Source organism: Simochromis diagramma, unplaced genomic scaffold (assembly GCF_900408965.1).
Source record: "Simochromis diagramma unplaced genomic scaffold, fSimDia1.1 OVJJ01000802.1, whole genome shotgun sequence".
NCBI lineage: Eukaryota > Metazoa > Chordata > Actinopteri > Cichliformes > Cichlidae > Simochromis > Simochromis diagramma.
In genome coordinates, this window is record NW_024387492.1 from 10,438,167 (window position 1) to 10,452,490 (window position 14,324).

The window sequence follows — 14,324 nt, forward strand, 5'->3', positions numbered from 1 at the left end:
ACAACAGCATGTCTTTCTCACTCCAAAAGCGCAAAATTGACAATGAAAACTGTCGGTTTAACCCTACCTGGACTGACAAATACTTATTCATTTTACCGAGTTTAATAATCTTACAACCGGAGTTGTACTACCATGGTGAGGGTCCTGTACAGCCCAAGAGAGAGCTGCAGCATCTTCCCTTCGTGTTTGCTTCTTGGCGAAGAAGAAAAGGCCTTTCACAGATTCTGAAACAGTGAAATACTGCATGCTGGCCGTGGTGGATGCGGTGAAAAGTGATGAAAAAATTAAAGTAAGTGTGACATCTGCTATTAAAAACGTACCCCTGTAGGACAGTTCAAATATTCGTAGAGTTGAAGTTCTGGCGTCAGACGAGTTTGAAATGCTGTTAAATGACCTGAAGAAAACTGATGTAATGTCTATAGCAGGAGATCACAGACAGAACTGATAATGCACAGTTGTGCGTATATGTCCGTTTTTTGGATGGGAAATTGCTCGGCTTACTACCGTTAGAGGGACACACAGCTGGCGAAATAATGTTTGAGAAGATTTAAGCTCTACTTGTGACTGATGGGGCTCCATCCATGGCAGGAAAAGTGAGTGGTCAGCGAAATATTTATTTTAATTTGAAAGGGAATTATCAAAATGTTTTTTTGTTATTATTATTATTATTTCAAATGTACAAAAATAGTTTAGTTATAGCTCCCCTTTTTTTTTTTTTTTTTTTAATGGACCTTTTGGTGTGCATTTGTGAGCGGTCACCACCAGATCTACAGGGGAAAAGGAATAAAAAAATTACTTGTTTTTCAATACAGTTGTGTGGGTTTGAAATTGATCATGATCTGCTGCTTACTGCCTTCAAAAAAAAAATACCTGGCCCAGATAAATTCCTCGGTTTGAAAATCTGGCCCAACTAACTTCGTAGTTGAATAGCCATGCACTACCCGCTTGCCCACTTGGTGGGATGATGACAACACCCCATTACCCCATCAGTCTTTCATGGTTGAGAAGTAAAAACCCCAATACAATAGAACTAGTTACAATGGTTTGCAAAAAGGATCACAGAGTCAGTGAAACTGGCTGAATTCAGACCTGTAGGGTGTGAGGATGTTGAGCGGTGGGGGCTGCTCGCAGGTGTGGTACGTCTCCTGCAGTGGGACAGGCAGAGACGTGCGATCAAACAGCTGCTGGTCCTGAACAGTAGAACTCCTGAAGGCCTTCCTCATGGTGATGTCCTGAAGAGACACTGGGAAAGGAGGGACAGATGGAGAAAAGAGAAGAGAAGGGAAGAAAGCAGGTTCTTTGTGAAGCATCTGCCACATGTATGTTTGCTACCTCTATGAAGGTAGAAGGAGAGACCAACGCTTACTGCTGTTTGACTGTACCTGCCTAACAATGTTCAGAAAACACACACACACACACACACACACACACACACACACCCCAACCAACAGGCTCTTTGTCTCTCTCATGTCATTGATGAACACAGTAATTAGCATCTGGTTCCGTCTCCTCATTATCATCATCATCATCATCATCAATCTGACATCATCAATCAAACAGTCACAATCAACATTACAGCAGACTAAACCTATTATAAACCACTAAGCGTCCTCCCTCAGGCTAACGCTACATTGCTGTCCTAACTGGTCGTCTTCAATTCCCTTAAAGTAAACAACAACATGATGAGCAAGATAAGCTAGGCTAGGCGAAGCTAAGGTCGTCTCTCAGAAACCGTAGAAATGATTGCCCTTCTTTCATCCGGGAATAACTGACATTTTCAGAGGGCAATAAAAAAAAAAATAACAGAAGAAAATCAATTCTGTACAGACGAAGCTCACAGAAAAACAGGCTGGAGAAAGCGCTAAAGGGAAGATGGGGGGGACACACACACACACACAACTAGACCAATGCTAACCCTCAATCTGGTAAACAGAAAGTCTTGGAAAGAGATCTAGAACGTTGCAACTAGATCTGAATTATACATGAGGAAGTGACAAATGGATGTACTTTAATGGTGCCCAGAAGAAGCTCGGGAAAAGAAAAAAAAAAAGTCATGGCACGACAGACCAACAAACATGACAGAACGAACGTACAATCTAAAAAACACCGCAAGGAAATCACTTACAGTCATTTAACCATTGCCTCAGCAAAATGAGATAAAGCCCAGTAAGGGTCTACTAACACAATTCAGTCCTCTACATTGCAGCAATGCAGCTGGATAATGACTTCCACAGACTGTCAGTGTTGTGACATACCAGCCACCTGAGGCACTGAAGTATCATTATGAACAAACACCATGAGGGAGCTGAGCTTTCGTGAGTAACACTCTGCAAGGGAGATAGGAGGCCATAGAATGCAAGAGGGAGATAATAAAACGACTTGGACACACCAGAGCCGGTATAACGGCAACAGGGGACAGACAGAGACGGAGAAAAGATGTACCAACAGTAAAACAAAGAGCAGCAGCTGACATAAAAGAACCATTCGTAAGAAATACTGGCAAACAAATGGTGAAAAGAGAGGAAATTTGAAGAGAGAAAAGACCTAAAACTAACATGGGAATGTGCAGCGAAAGAGAAGGAGGGGGCCATATTAAAGAGAGAAAGAGACAGAGAGAGAAGATACATAAACACATCAAGTAGGATTTTAATAAGAAAAACAGAAAATATCCCACAGAAACCCGGGACCCAGAGAAGCACAGTAACCTGAGCAGAGCCAGAGGGTGGATTAAGCTTCAAAGACAGCACAAGGGAAAAGCTTTAACAGCCATTTATACTGGATACACACACACACACACACACACACACACACACACACACACACACACACACAGGAGGGAAAATAAAACATACTGCACACAGCATTTTGTCCCAAGTTAAACAGAAAAGGCTACAAGATGACACTGAGGGGGTTGATCTGTCTTCTGTGGCTTCCTGCTACAAGATTTATGGAAAAACTACATGCATTTTAAATGTGCTGTGTACCTGCATGCATATACACATAGCATTTGGAGCACCTGGGTGGGGGGATCCCAGAGCTCATGATCAACTTAACTGTCATTTTTGTCTTATATGGCTAATAAAAGTAGCTTTAAAGTTTATCCATATAAATTAACTCATGTACCTTACACATTCCCACTGACCTGTTGGCTTGCATTTAAAAATGCACTCTATATGTATTTAGTGTTTGTCTATGCAACCTGATTAAACTTTTAAATAATGATTTTGGTTTATTACAACCTTGTTCATAGTTTTGACAATAGTTTCTCATCTTTATGATAAAGTACTACACCAAATACGATGATTCCGCTGATTTAAATACCCATGTATAGGGATGGGTACCGGTGTCGGCACCGGTTCTGACATAAACGGTAGTAACCAGACCGAAAAGCAGCGCACATTTCGGTGCTTTATTTCGGTGCTTTTTTTTCCTGAGCTGTGATACACTTCTAGCCAATAATTTTACGTTTCCGAGGATAGTAGGCGGGTCCAGGTACGTACGTTCTTTTAGAGCAGAGCTACAGGCCCAAGGCGAAGCGGTCAAAAGTCTGGCTGTACTTCACAGCAAAATATGCAAACTCAGCAGCCTGCAACAAGTGCTTTAAGCTGATACTGTGATACTGTCAAAGGAGGTAACACCTCGAATCCGATGAAACACCTGGCGACGCATAGCGTTTTTTTTAAAAGCCCAGAAATGCGCAGTATGATAGCTTGCTGCGAGACCTCACACCGAGCGCATCTACTGTGCGTGGGTTGCCTGTTATCTGACCCGGAGTTAGCAATATCCCCCAAAAACCCCGAAGAGGAGAGTCCTGGCCCCTAGCCCTGCCAGTGTAGCAGAAATGATGAGGATGATGATGCAGCAGCAGCTGTTCTTCTCTGCGTGAGTAGCTTAATGTTCGTGTGTAATTTACGTTGAGTAGGCTAACCACGTTATTACATTAATGCAGGTAAGGTGAACTAGCAAACATCATCATAGCTACATGCGTCTGTCTTCTTGTTTGATGGCAGATACTCCCTTCACCCTGGCCAAAAAGGCTAAAATGACCAAAGAAAAAGTGGAAAACAGCTAAACATGAGAGGTTTTGGACAAAGTTTGTGTTTTTTTCCATTGATTAAGCACTGCTTCCAGCCAAGAGTGATACCATATATGCCCCATAGCTGCAGAAAAGGCTAACATTGTTATCTTTTTACAAAAAACCAGCTGAACATGAGAGGTTTTTGGACCAATTTTGTGTTCTCCATTCTTTAAGCACCGGTTTGAGCACCGTTTGAGCACCGGCACAGTTTCAAAAGTACCGATTTGGCACCGGTATCAGATAAAACCTAAACTATACCCATCCCTACCCATGTATCAGTAGAACATCGTGTTAGCCAGGCATTGGCTGATGAGATGAGTCTCTGAATTCAAAGTTTGGGTGTTCTTACATCAATTTTGTGGTGACGATGAAGAGCTGAGGTTGTATTTTGTATTTCCTCATTTTTTCCTGGCATGAAAGTGGGAATAAATGACAACAATAACATCGCATTTCTATCCATAAAACTTGAATTATGCATGGTATAGCATGATGCCATCAAGTTGCCTAGCAACCACCTAAGAACAGACTAAAAATCACAGACCAAACATGGGCATGTACTTGCTACTGAAATCTAGGAACAATGTAGCAACGTTAGACTTGATGATCAGCTGAAAAAAAGCAATTTAATGAACAACACTGAACACAACTGCAGTAGCATGAGTCAGAGCAGGAAGTCCGTATGTAATGGATGTTTATGATTTACAGACGTAACGGTTAACTTCAAAAAAGAAATATGAGTATGTCTAACTTGTGGGGCTTTTTCGTGTATATAATATTGTTGCCTGCCTGCTAGTATTAACTTGTTTGTAGCGATGCTGCAGTCATCAGCCTCCGCATATCTCCAGAGCTCGAAAAATAAGAACCCATGCTGAAAGAGAGATTAATCCTTTAAGATTTTAACTTGCGCTTGTGCCGGGGGTGTAATAATATACTTCAGTCGCTCCAAGATCAGACACACCAGGGATGATAAGGGCAAAAAAAAATCAAAGTCAGAGCTACAGTGGCATGACAATTTGACTGCCCACAGTGATCAGAGAAGAGCCAGGGATAATTGTAGGAGTAATGTTGAGATCTAAGAAATTAAAGTGCATTTTTCTCTATCTGAAAAGGGAGAAGGTAAGGGATACAGACGTGGGAAGGGTTATGAACATTAAAGTGATATTTTATTATTTTATACTTTAGTGATCCCTGTAGGGCATTTCTTTTTTGTACTACCCCGGTTGCACAGGAAGGTTAGGCTGAAAGTCAGGAAAGTGCACCATGAGCTGATGCCAGTACTCCCACTCCCACTCACTGCTTGCAAATGTACAGAAAAACCCCACAGAAAGGACTCTTATAGCCACATAACAGCCTGTGCGGGCCAGGTACAAGCAGTGGTCTAAAGGTGAGTTCCAATTTGGCGTTGTTGTATGCTGAGCAAAAGCACTGTGCCCTGCTGCCCCTGTGAATTAAGGGAAGTGCATGAGGCTGTCAGATGGTGTGACAAGTAGGTGCAAAAGCGACAAATAAGTGAGAGGCAGCGCACAAGTCTGTGCCAGGACTCATTTAATGCAGCGTGAGGTGCTATAAACCTCCACAAAGCAATACTAGAGCTTCAGTGCAGATTACTACACTAATCAATGCGGGCAGAGAAACACAAGGCACACAAACACGCGTGCTCAGATTGATCTCTTAACATGAGCATTTACATCCTAATTACAAAATGTCATTTATTCAGCTGAACTACCAATTAGACCCATTTAACGAAGACATTTAGCTAATGTGAAAAATGTGAGTGTATGTATAGGAGAATGAAAGTAGATTAGTGAGAGATATAGCAAGAGTGTGTGTGTGTGTGTGTGTGTGTGTGTGTGTGTGTGTGTGTGTGTGTGTCTCAATTGATGAGTGGCCAAAATGCTCTCAAACCTTGAAAGAACTGTTTGAGGGTTAAGATTTGGTTTTAGGGTCCGTGTAGGAATTGAGATATGGGGTCCTTGCAGAGGCATAAGTAGAGTGTGTGTGTATACGTGTATGTGTGTGTGTTAGGTCAAGCAACACCAGGTGCAGCAGACTCTGATCTCAGGATGTGAAGCTTCTTATCAGCAAGCCAGTGCTGGAAAGTTTATCTCCATCCCTCATATCTTTCTCTTAAACAGATAGCATCCGTCTAAAACACTTCAACTAAAGAGAGGTGAGGACGTTCTTGTCGCTCACACACCCCTCCCTTCAGCTCCCCTCCTAGTTTCACGAAAATTATGTTTTCCCTCTTTCTTCATTTCATCCCCCTATCTCATAGACATGCAGTCCTACGCGCAGCAATACTAGATAAGAAAAGTCACAGGCCAAACTGTCTTTTAGTATGCAGGCACGTCTCCCTCCGCTGTTGTACTTCAATGCAAATGTTGCCCTATATTTCCCCTTCTGCGCAGTTCTTCACATTCTTTCCTTTCCCTGATTCGGTTTTTGCTCCGTCTCTCCGCATAAGCTTGTTTATTGTTTGTCCTCTGTCTTTCATTTTGTCCTTTACTCAAATTTATCTAGAAGTTCTTCCATGTGCATAGAAAACCCTCATAAATTACAAGTGTTATGCACAGTTTTAGAGTAAACAGAGTGAGTCTTGTACTGCAGTGAGACAGACTGTTGCAGAAGAAGAACAAATAAAAGACACACGAAGTGCATGCCAACCATCTGAAATTCGTACTGGGGCATCGTGTTAGTATTCACAACTGCACTGTCAACTAGTGTGTACTAAGAAGAAAGTATAAACTGATGAAGTCACCTTATCAGTTTGGGGTTGACTTCAGTAGGCTTTCATCACGGCTGCTTGCTAGTCATCACTCATAATGCTTTTGGGTGTGCAAATGCTCTTTTAGCATCTGCATAATTGTCTGAGTCTGCCTGAAGAAAAACTTTGTCACATGACCATGTCCCACTGGTTTCTACATAAATGGTGAGGCAGACCAGAAAAACCATCTAGTGCAAGAAATTGAATGCCTGGCAAATAAAAACATTTCATAATACAGTACTTTCAACACAAAAACAACACAAAACATAAACACTGACAGAATTATAGAAAAATGTCTATAATGTTATATTAAAATTAATAATTAAATTATTAGTATTAAATTATACATGTAATTATGTCCATTTTTATTGCATTATTACTTGTTTTCTATTTTGTTTTCTCCCCCCGGTGTATCAGCCCTCACTTTTCAGCTGCTGAGGGCTGCACTTTTGCTTTCCTGTAAGCCTTTACCAGGGCTTTTATTCAAATCATCCATTCCTTCACAGAACCATTCATCCATCTGCTTATCCAATTCAGGGTCACAATGAGACCATCTTAACTGTCGTGGATGAGAGGCGGGATACACCCCATCGCAGGGTTAACAAAGAGAGACAAACAACAGCACATTCACATTTAGGTTCACCAATTCACCAAGCAAGCACATCTTTCAACTTTGGGACGAACCTAGAGTAATAATAATAATAATAATAATAACTTTATTCATAAAGCGCTTTCAAACAAAGTGCTGTACAACTATTTGACCTAGAGTAGACATAGAGAGCACCACACAAGCACCAAGAGAACATGCAAACTCCACACCGAAAGGTCCTAGCCAGGGTGGATTAGACCCAGGACCTTCTTGTTGTGAGCCAAGAAGTGTCACCATGGGGGATACATAAATATGTATACATAACAAAAGAAGAGGACATAAATGAGAAAAAAAACAAACAAAAAAAAAAACCTCAATCTGAACATTATTTTCCCTGCGATTCTCAGGGATGTGTATACTATAGATCTGACCACTTGATACACTAAACACATTTAAACAGATGCTTCCTCTTACTATCTCGGTCTTTCCAGTCACAATGGGAAATGGAGACAAAAAACCAACAACAACAAATCGGAGCTTGGGAGAAAACAATTTAGCCTTTTTTTTTTTTAATGCTCTACCTTTATATACTCTGTACACATGCAGTACTTTGTAAAAGATAAAACGATAAAAATATGAGGAAAGATCAAAGGCAAGAACAAGAAAAGTGATGTAACAGAGAGAGGAGTCAGGGAAGGTTAACAAGCAACTGAAAAAAACTGAAGTAAAAGAGAGAAAAGCAAATACAAAACGATCAAAAAAAATCATGTTAGAAAAGAAAACTGGTGATAGAGGAAATATAAACCATGTATAAAATAGGTACACAAGTAAACAGATGAGAAGTACTAATAGGGGAAGCGAGAAATGGAATAAGACGCCACATAAAGAAAAGTGCACAGGGACTTGGGGTGGCTTTGTGGCCTTCCATAATGGCCCGCAGCCAGTGCAATGATATAACGGGGCCATTAAATAGGGGATACAGGTCATTAGTTTGGCTGGCTACAGTGATAGGGGGAAGAGAGCCTGACAGCACACAAATAGCATCCACGCAAGATGGAGGAAGAGCAGAGATCAATCAGAGAGATGAGAGTGAGGAGGACAACAAAGACAGAGGGGTGCAGGGGGCAATGCAGACAGAGACGAAAAGGGGAGTGGCAACTGAGGTCTAAAGGGCAGAGTACCCTTTGAAAAGCCTGCAGGATGTGGGCAAGCTATGGGTGTGTGTGTGTGCGTGTGTGTGAGACTTAACATACTGTATATGAATTCATGTGATATAAAACTCTTTGACCTTAACCACTGCACCAGCAGTGGCACTGCATACATCACTATGGCCATTCCTTCATCCTACATTTCTCTGCGACCTTCAGCTGAACTTCTTTCAAGTCACCTACTTTCCTTCACCCCTTTTCCTTACGATTTATACTGTATGTCTTTAAGCGGCAAAGCTCATTTAGACCCCTACAAGCTCCTTATGTACATATACACAGAAACAATAGGATGTGTCTGCTCGTCACAGGTATTATTAAACCAACACTTGCCATCCTCGGTGCGCACAAGGTTTAAATTTAGCCCTTGGGTGTAAAAATACCAATTATGATTCAGTGAAAGGTGCTAATCTAACAAATTCCAAATATCTCATCTTATTTTAAGTACAGCTATAACACCATTAAGGTAACAGGGAGCAGTCATTATCACCCACCATTTATTTCATAAAGCAGTCATTCTCTTTCTGTCAGGTGCAGATTATGTATATTGGCAGAGTTGGCCGAAGTGCTTATTATGATATGTTATGCCTACCACAGTAAACATTTATGGTGTTTCCCTGCATCATTGCTAACCATGACCCCTCTGGTAAAGCTAATGTGAGATTTACATTTTTTTTTTAACATACACTTTTTTTTATTGTTTAAACCTCAAATCAAGAGTCTAAGAACTTAGACTCTTTGATGGTTCATTATTTAGACTACCATCACTATAGGCTACCCTGACCCAGGTGCCTGAGAACCATCACAAACAATTCAAGATCTGAAAACTTTAATATGAAAAAACTCAATATTTCACATATTTACAAATCCTGTAATAATTACTGCAACACTGATTATGCCTGGCAAATTAAAAGTATTAGCACTGAACATGATGATAACTTAATCACAAATTACAGTATGTGTGCACTAAATTCAGTAGCACCAATTGCTAATAGCTAGAGCTGGGCGATAGAACGATAACGATATGTATCGCGATATAACCTTTACTCGATAGAGAAATTAAGCTATCGCGATAGACCTCGCTGCTCTTGTCCTCTTTAAAAAATAAAAATAAAAAAGGTCAGCCAATCCAAATTAAGTAGCGCAGAGCCGAACCAATCACAGCCGCAGCGTCACGTCGCGTGACTTATTAAGTACAGCACAAGTGCCAAGCCGCACGTGTGTTTGTTTGGGAAGCAGCCAGCGCGTAATGGAGGAAATGAGTGTGCCGACTAGAAAAATCAACCGAGCGTGACCGAAGAGAAAACAGATGATGGTTCCAATGCCGGAGAGATTGTCGAACGGAAGAGCCATAGAAGTTCCGTAGTGTGAAGGTATTTCGGCTATTTCAAGTCTGACAAAAAAAACAGAGTAACGTGCACTGTAAATTGTGCCGAAAGCAAGTCTGGAAATACAATAAACTGGTGCATGCGTCACACTGTGCGCCACGTTATTGTTTCGGTGAAATGAATTTCTACAGTACTGTTAATTCTACTCTCTGCAGTGTTTAAATGCTTACATATACACACAGTTACTGTCCCTCCACACATACGACTCTGTTCTGCTTCTATGCCCCAGCTTTGTTTACTTTTTCCCACCGAGGCTTCTAGACTTCTGATTGGCCAACATTTCTGCACGGTTAGGAATCTAGCGCCACCTGCTGCTTTGGCATGTTCATAGCAGCGTTTTCCTTCATTTCTGCCTTTATGTGTGGACGGGATTATTTTTTAAAACGAAAACGGAAAATCTCTGTTTTCAAAAATACCCGTGTACGTGTGGACGTAGCCTCAGTCTCTGACTGGAAGCGCTAATTCGTCATTCGGCTTTTGTCAGACTAAAGTAACTGTTAAAACTGTTTGAAAAGCTAAGCTATACAACAAGGAGAGATTGAGAATTTCCTTTTAGTTCTCAGTTTATTTGATATTGACAAAAGTTAGTCAGTTTTGTCTGTTCTTCTGTAAAACAAACTAAGATTTATTTTTAGAATTAATATTTTGTTTCTAAGTGGAATTGACAATTTAGTAGTCTGTTTCGTTTGTTCTATTTTGAAACTTAAACGCTTTAGCGGCTGCCTTTTGTGTAGTTTGCAATATTTGCTTTTATTTATCTGAAAAAGTCTCATGTTCCTTAAGTACATCTACCCTGTTGAACTTATTATGGGAAATAAATATTTAAATCAAAACAAGCTGCTGATTATTTCACATTTTACATGTGAGCAACGGCACATTTAAATCTTACAAATATAGTTATTTGGCTTATATCGTGATAGATATCGTTATCGCCTGAAATGAAAAAACATATCGTGATATGAAAAAATCTCATATCGCCCAGCTCTACTAATAGCTCATAAAAGGTTTTAAATTGTCTCACAGAAACTTGTTGTGGTTTTGTGGACAGCATCTGTAAAATATAAGTGCACTCCTCACTCCTCTACCTTGCCTGTGCCCCATCCTCCACTCTATCTTTATTCCTTCACTGTCCTGATTTATGGTCCAATCCCTTTGTGCACTCATTCTCCTCTCCTTCACACCTCCTTCTCATGGCAACCACAAGGCGGAAACACACACTCGCCATATTACAAAGCAAGCTATGTGCTTACTCTAAAAGCATACAGTTGAACTGTGGTGCGTGTTTGACCATGAATGGGTAAAGAAAGAGGAAAGGGAGGTGGTAAATGCAGGGTCATGTTTACAAAAACCCTAAAATCTTCGCACAACTGATCATCTTTCTGTTCATCTCCTGTGCAGTCATAGCATACTCGCTTAGTTTGTCGTTTATAACTTGATTTCACTAATCAGTTATTAACATATTACGAGAGAACAGTAAGTGTGGGCTTTTTGATTCAAAGACAACTTTCTCTTGGTAACAAATGAATACCGAGGAGCTGAACTGAGTGGGAAATCTCTGTAACCTGCAGAGGAGGCCATTTCAACCTGGCCCAGAAAATTCTGCGGTACAGTCCTTTTACACACCACTGGTTTTTGCTGCAGTGTCCTGTATTATGCACCCATCCCTCTATCCTTCCATTTTTCTTACTCTCCACCCCTCCAGCTCTCCCCCACCACCACCACACACTTAAACTGCAACTGAGCTGATTCTTATCCATTGTCTCTCAAGCCAATACTTTGAGCTAAAAGGGGATAAGTCAGGCTTGTACGTGAGGGGAGATAAGACCATGGACCACATGCACACAGCGAATAAAGACAAAATCATAATCACATATTTATCAACTCAATCACAGTAACATCACATGAATAGGAGCTAGTAATCTTTTATTTAAATGATACAAAGATTGACTTAGTTTTTTCTTGGGTATTTCCCAAAGTAAATCCATAGATGTGTCTCTAAAATAATAAATATTTATAGTTCATTCTCTGCAGGCTAAGACAGTGAACCTTTTGAGGAGTGCGTGTTAGCCCACACGTGTTTCCCCTCCAACCTCTGCACACAAAAACATCTCACTTCCCAGCAAAGACCTGCACAACAGGCTTCTACAATTAGATCACTTGCAATTATCCATTCAGCACAGATATTATATGCGGACATGCTCAGGATAAAGGGTGCAGACAGGATGGGGAACAGCTGTGAGGAGATGATGAAGGGAAAAGGTGAAAATGGTGTTGATTAAAAAAAAAAAAAGAAGAGTTTAAAGTGATTTGGTTAATGTCAAGGTATCATTGCACAAGTGGGAAAAGAAAGAGACCAAAGTGAAGATTGGAATGTGCAGTCTACAGTCTATCTGTGTTTAAAATAAAAACCTATAATTCTGCACAAAAAAACGAAACAATTCATTGCCTTGTTTAACAAAAAAAAAAAAAAAAAAAAAAAAAAGTCTCTGGTTGCATTCACAGAAAAGTTATAAGGAGTGAGTACAACTGAGTGAGCCTTTTACCGTCTCTGTCAGTGACAAGACAGCAGTTACAGTAGCATTGTGCAAAGCCGTAAACACACCGCTGGCCCACAGGAAATCGATATGGCGCCTTGGAGCATGGTATTATACTGCTATGATTCTCTCCCCTTTTAGTTTGCAATGCATTCCCCACTAGATACCCTATTGTGTCATCCTGCCTACCCTTTCTCAGGATAACCTAGATTACCTGACAGTCCCACAGATGATCACATTCCATTTTTATTACTGCTAACAGAAGCTACAGTCTAACCACTGGATTTCTCCTCACATAAAAACTTTATTGGGTAAAGAAACTTTTTTTTTTTTTTATTACTGGCCTGGGTTTTCACCACCGGGGGGGGGGTTGGAAAATTTGTGTTTAATATTAGTGGAGGAGATTCAGTTTAATCATCCAACAGGCACATTTATACAGACACACGAATCAAAGTAAGAGAGACAAAATCAGAAATTCGAAAAGAATGGGATGTGGTGTGTGAAACGGCTTGTGTGGATACAACACTCACGTTCCTCTTCTTTGGGGTCCAGCTGTGTGACACTGATGGAGAGGCGGTCCACGCGCTCCTGCAGGGAGTTGACCCGGAAAGAAAAGGAGTGTGCTTCATTGAAGAGCTCTCCAAACAGGTCCTCTGCATATTTACCTAGGCACACACAGAATTGAAAAACACTGAGATGAAAATAAGTACTGAAATGGACTGAGTAGCTTGATTAAATATATTTATTTTAAAGATATTAAGAGCCGAAAGGTATTCAACTGGTGGCTGTGGAGGTAATTTTTATGTAAAGCGAACTTCCTGTTACACTTAAGAAACCAGATGAGATGATTTAAACTTTGTGACACGGCTGCTGGAAACAACCATTAGAAGATCAGCAACAATACTCAGATAGGCTGTGGTGTTTAAATGACACTCAGTTTCTTGGAGTGTGTCTTCTGCATACCGTGGCTATAATGAGTGGGTATTTGAGGTACTGTTTCTTTCCCTTTGGCTTAAAACAGTCACTGTCCTCTGACAGTCAGATAACTGACGCTCATTGGCTAATTTCTCTTTTTTGGACCATTCTCTGTAAACCCTAGAGATGGTTGTGTGGGAAAATTGCAGTAGATCAGCAGTTTCTGAAACGCTCGCACCAGCCCATCTGGCACCAAAAACAACACCACCTTTCACTTAAATCATCTTTCTTCCCCATTCTCTATTTTCCACTGAAGGCAATGGCTTGTTTTGCAATTTTAAAGAAAGATATGCAAATCTTCTCCAAAATTCAGTAGATTCCCTCTTTGTCTCTGTTCAACTGCTTTACCAGTTTTCATGGAATTTGGCACCATAGTTTTTGCATAGTTTTTCTGACAGATAGACAGACAGACGTCTTTCCTTTGCCTGAGCTGTGCAGTTAATGATAGTAGGGGAAACACTGGCTCACTGGTGAGGTGGAAAGCCATTAGGGACATAAAGGTGCTGCCTGACTGCTTTGAAAGAGACGTAAGCATTGATGTGTGATACCAAAATTTAATTTAAAAAAAGAAAGAAAGAAAAAATGGTGTAGATTAAGCCAGAATGATAAAACTATTACTTTCTGCCAACATTTTCTTTATGCTAATACATTTCAGCCAGGTTCACTTATACATCAGCGTACATCCCAGTTTCTGCCCTGCTAAATGTAGGCAGTGATTTTACATTATCACCCACCATTTATTTCATGCACTGAATTAATTTTTTAGCTTCTATAAAATGAAGTGGATTCAT

The 14,324-nt window shown here is 40.5% G+C and overlaps 1 protein-coding gene across 3 annotated transcripts in view; it reads right to left on the minus strand.

Moving 5' to 3' along the window:
- The window catches only part of wasf1 (WASP family member 1), a 68,152-nt gene that overhangs the window by 21,979 nt on the left and 31,849 nt on the right, over positions 1 to 14,324 (minus strand). For all 3 annotated transcript variants that reach the window (XM_040017338.1, XM_040017337.1, XM_040017336.1), the window contains exons 3-4: positions 13,089 to 13,223; positions 1,090 to 1,243 (exon numbers count right to left, since the gene is read on the minus strand). In XM_040017338.1, coding sequence (XP_039873272.1) covers positions 1,090 to 1,243; positions 13,089 to 13,223 — 289 coding nt within the window. The remainder of the gene's footprint in view (positions 1 to 1,089; positions 1,244 to 13,088; positions 13,224 to 14,324) is intronic.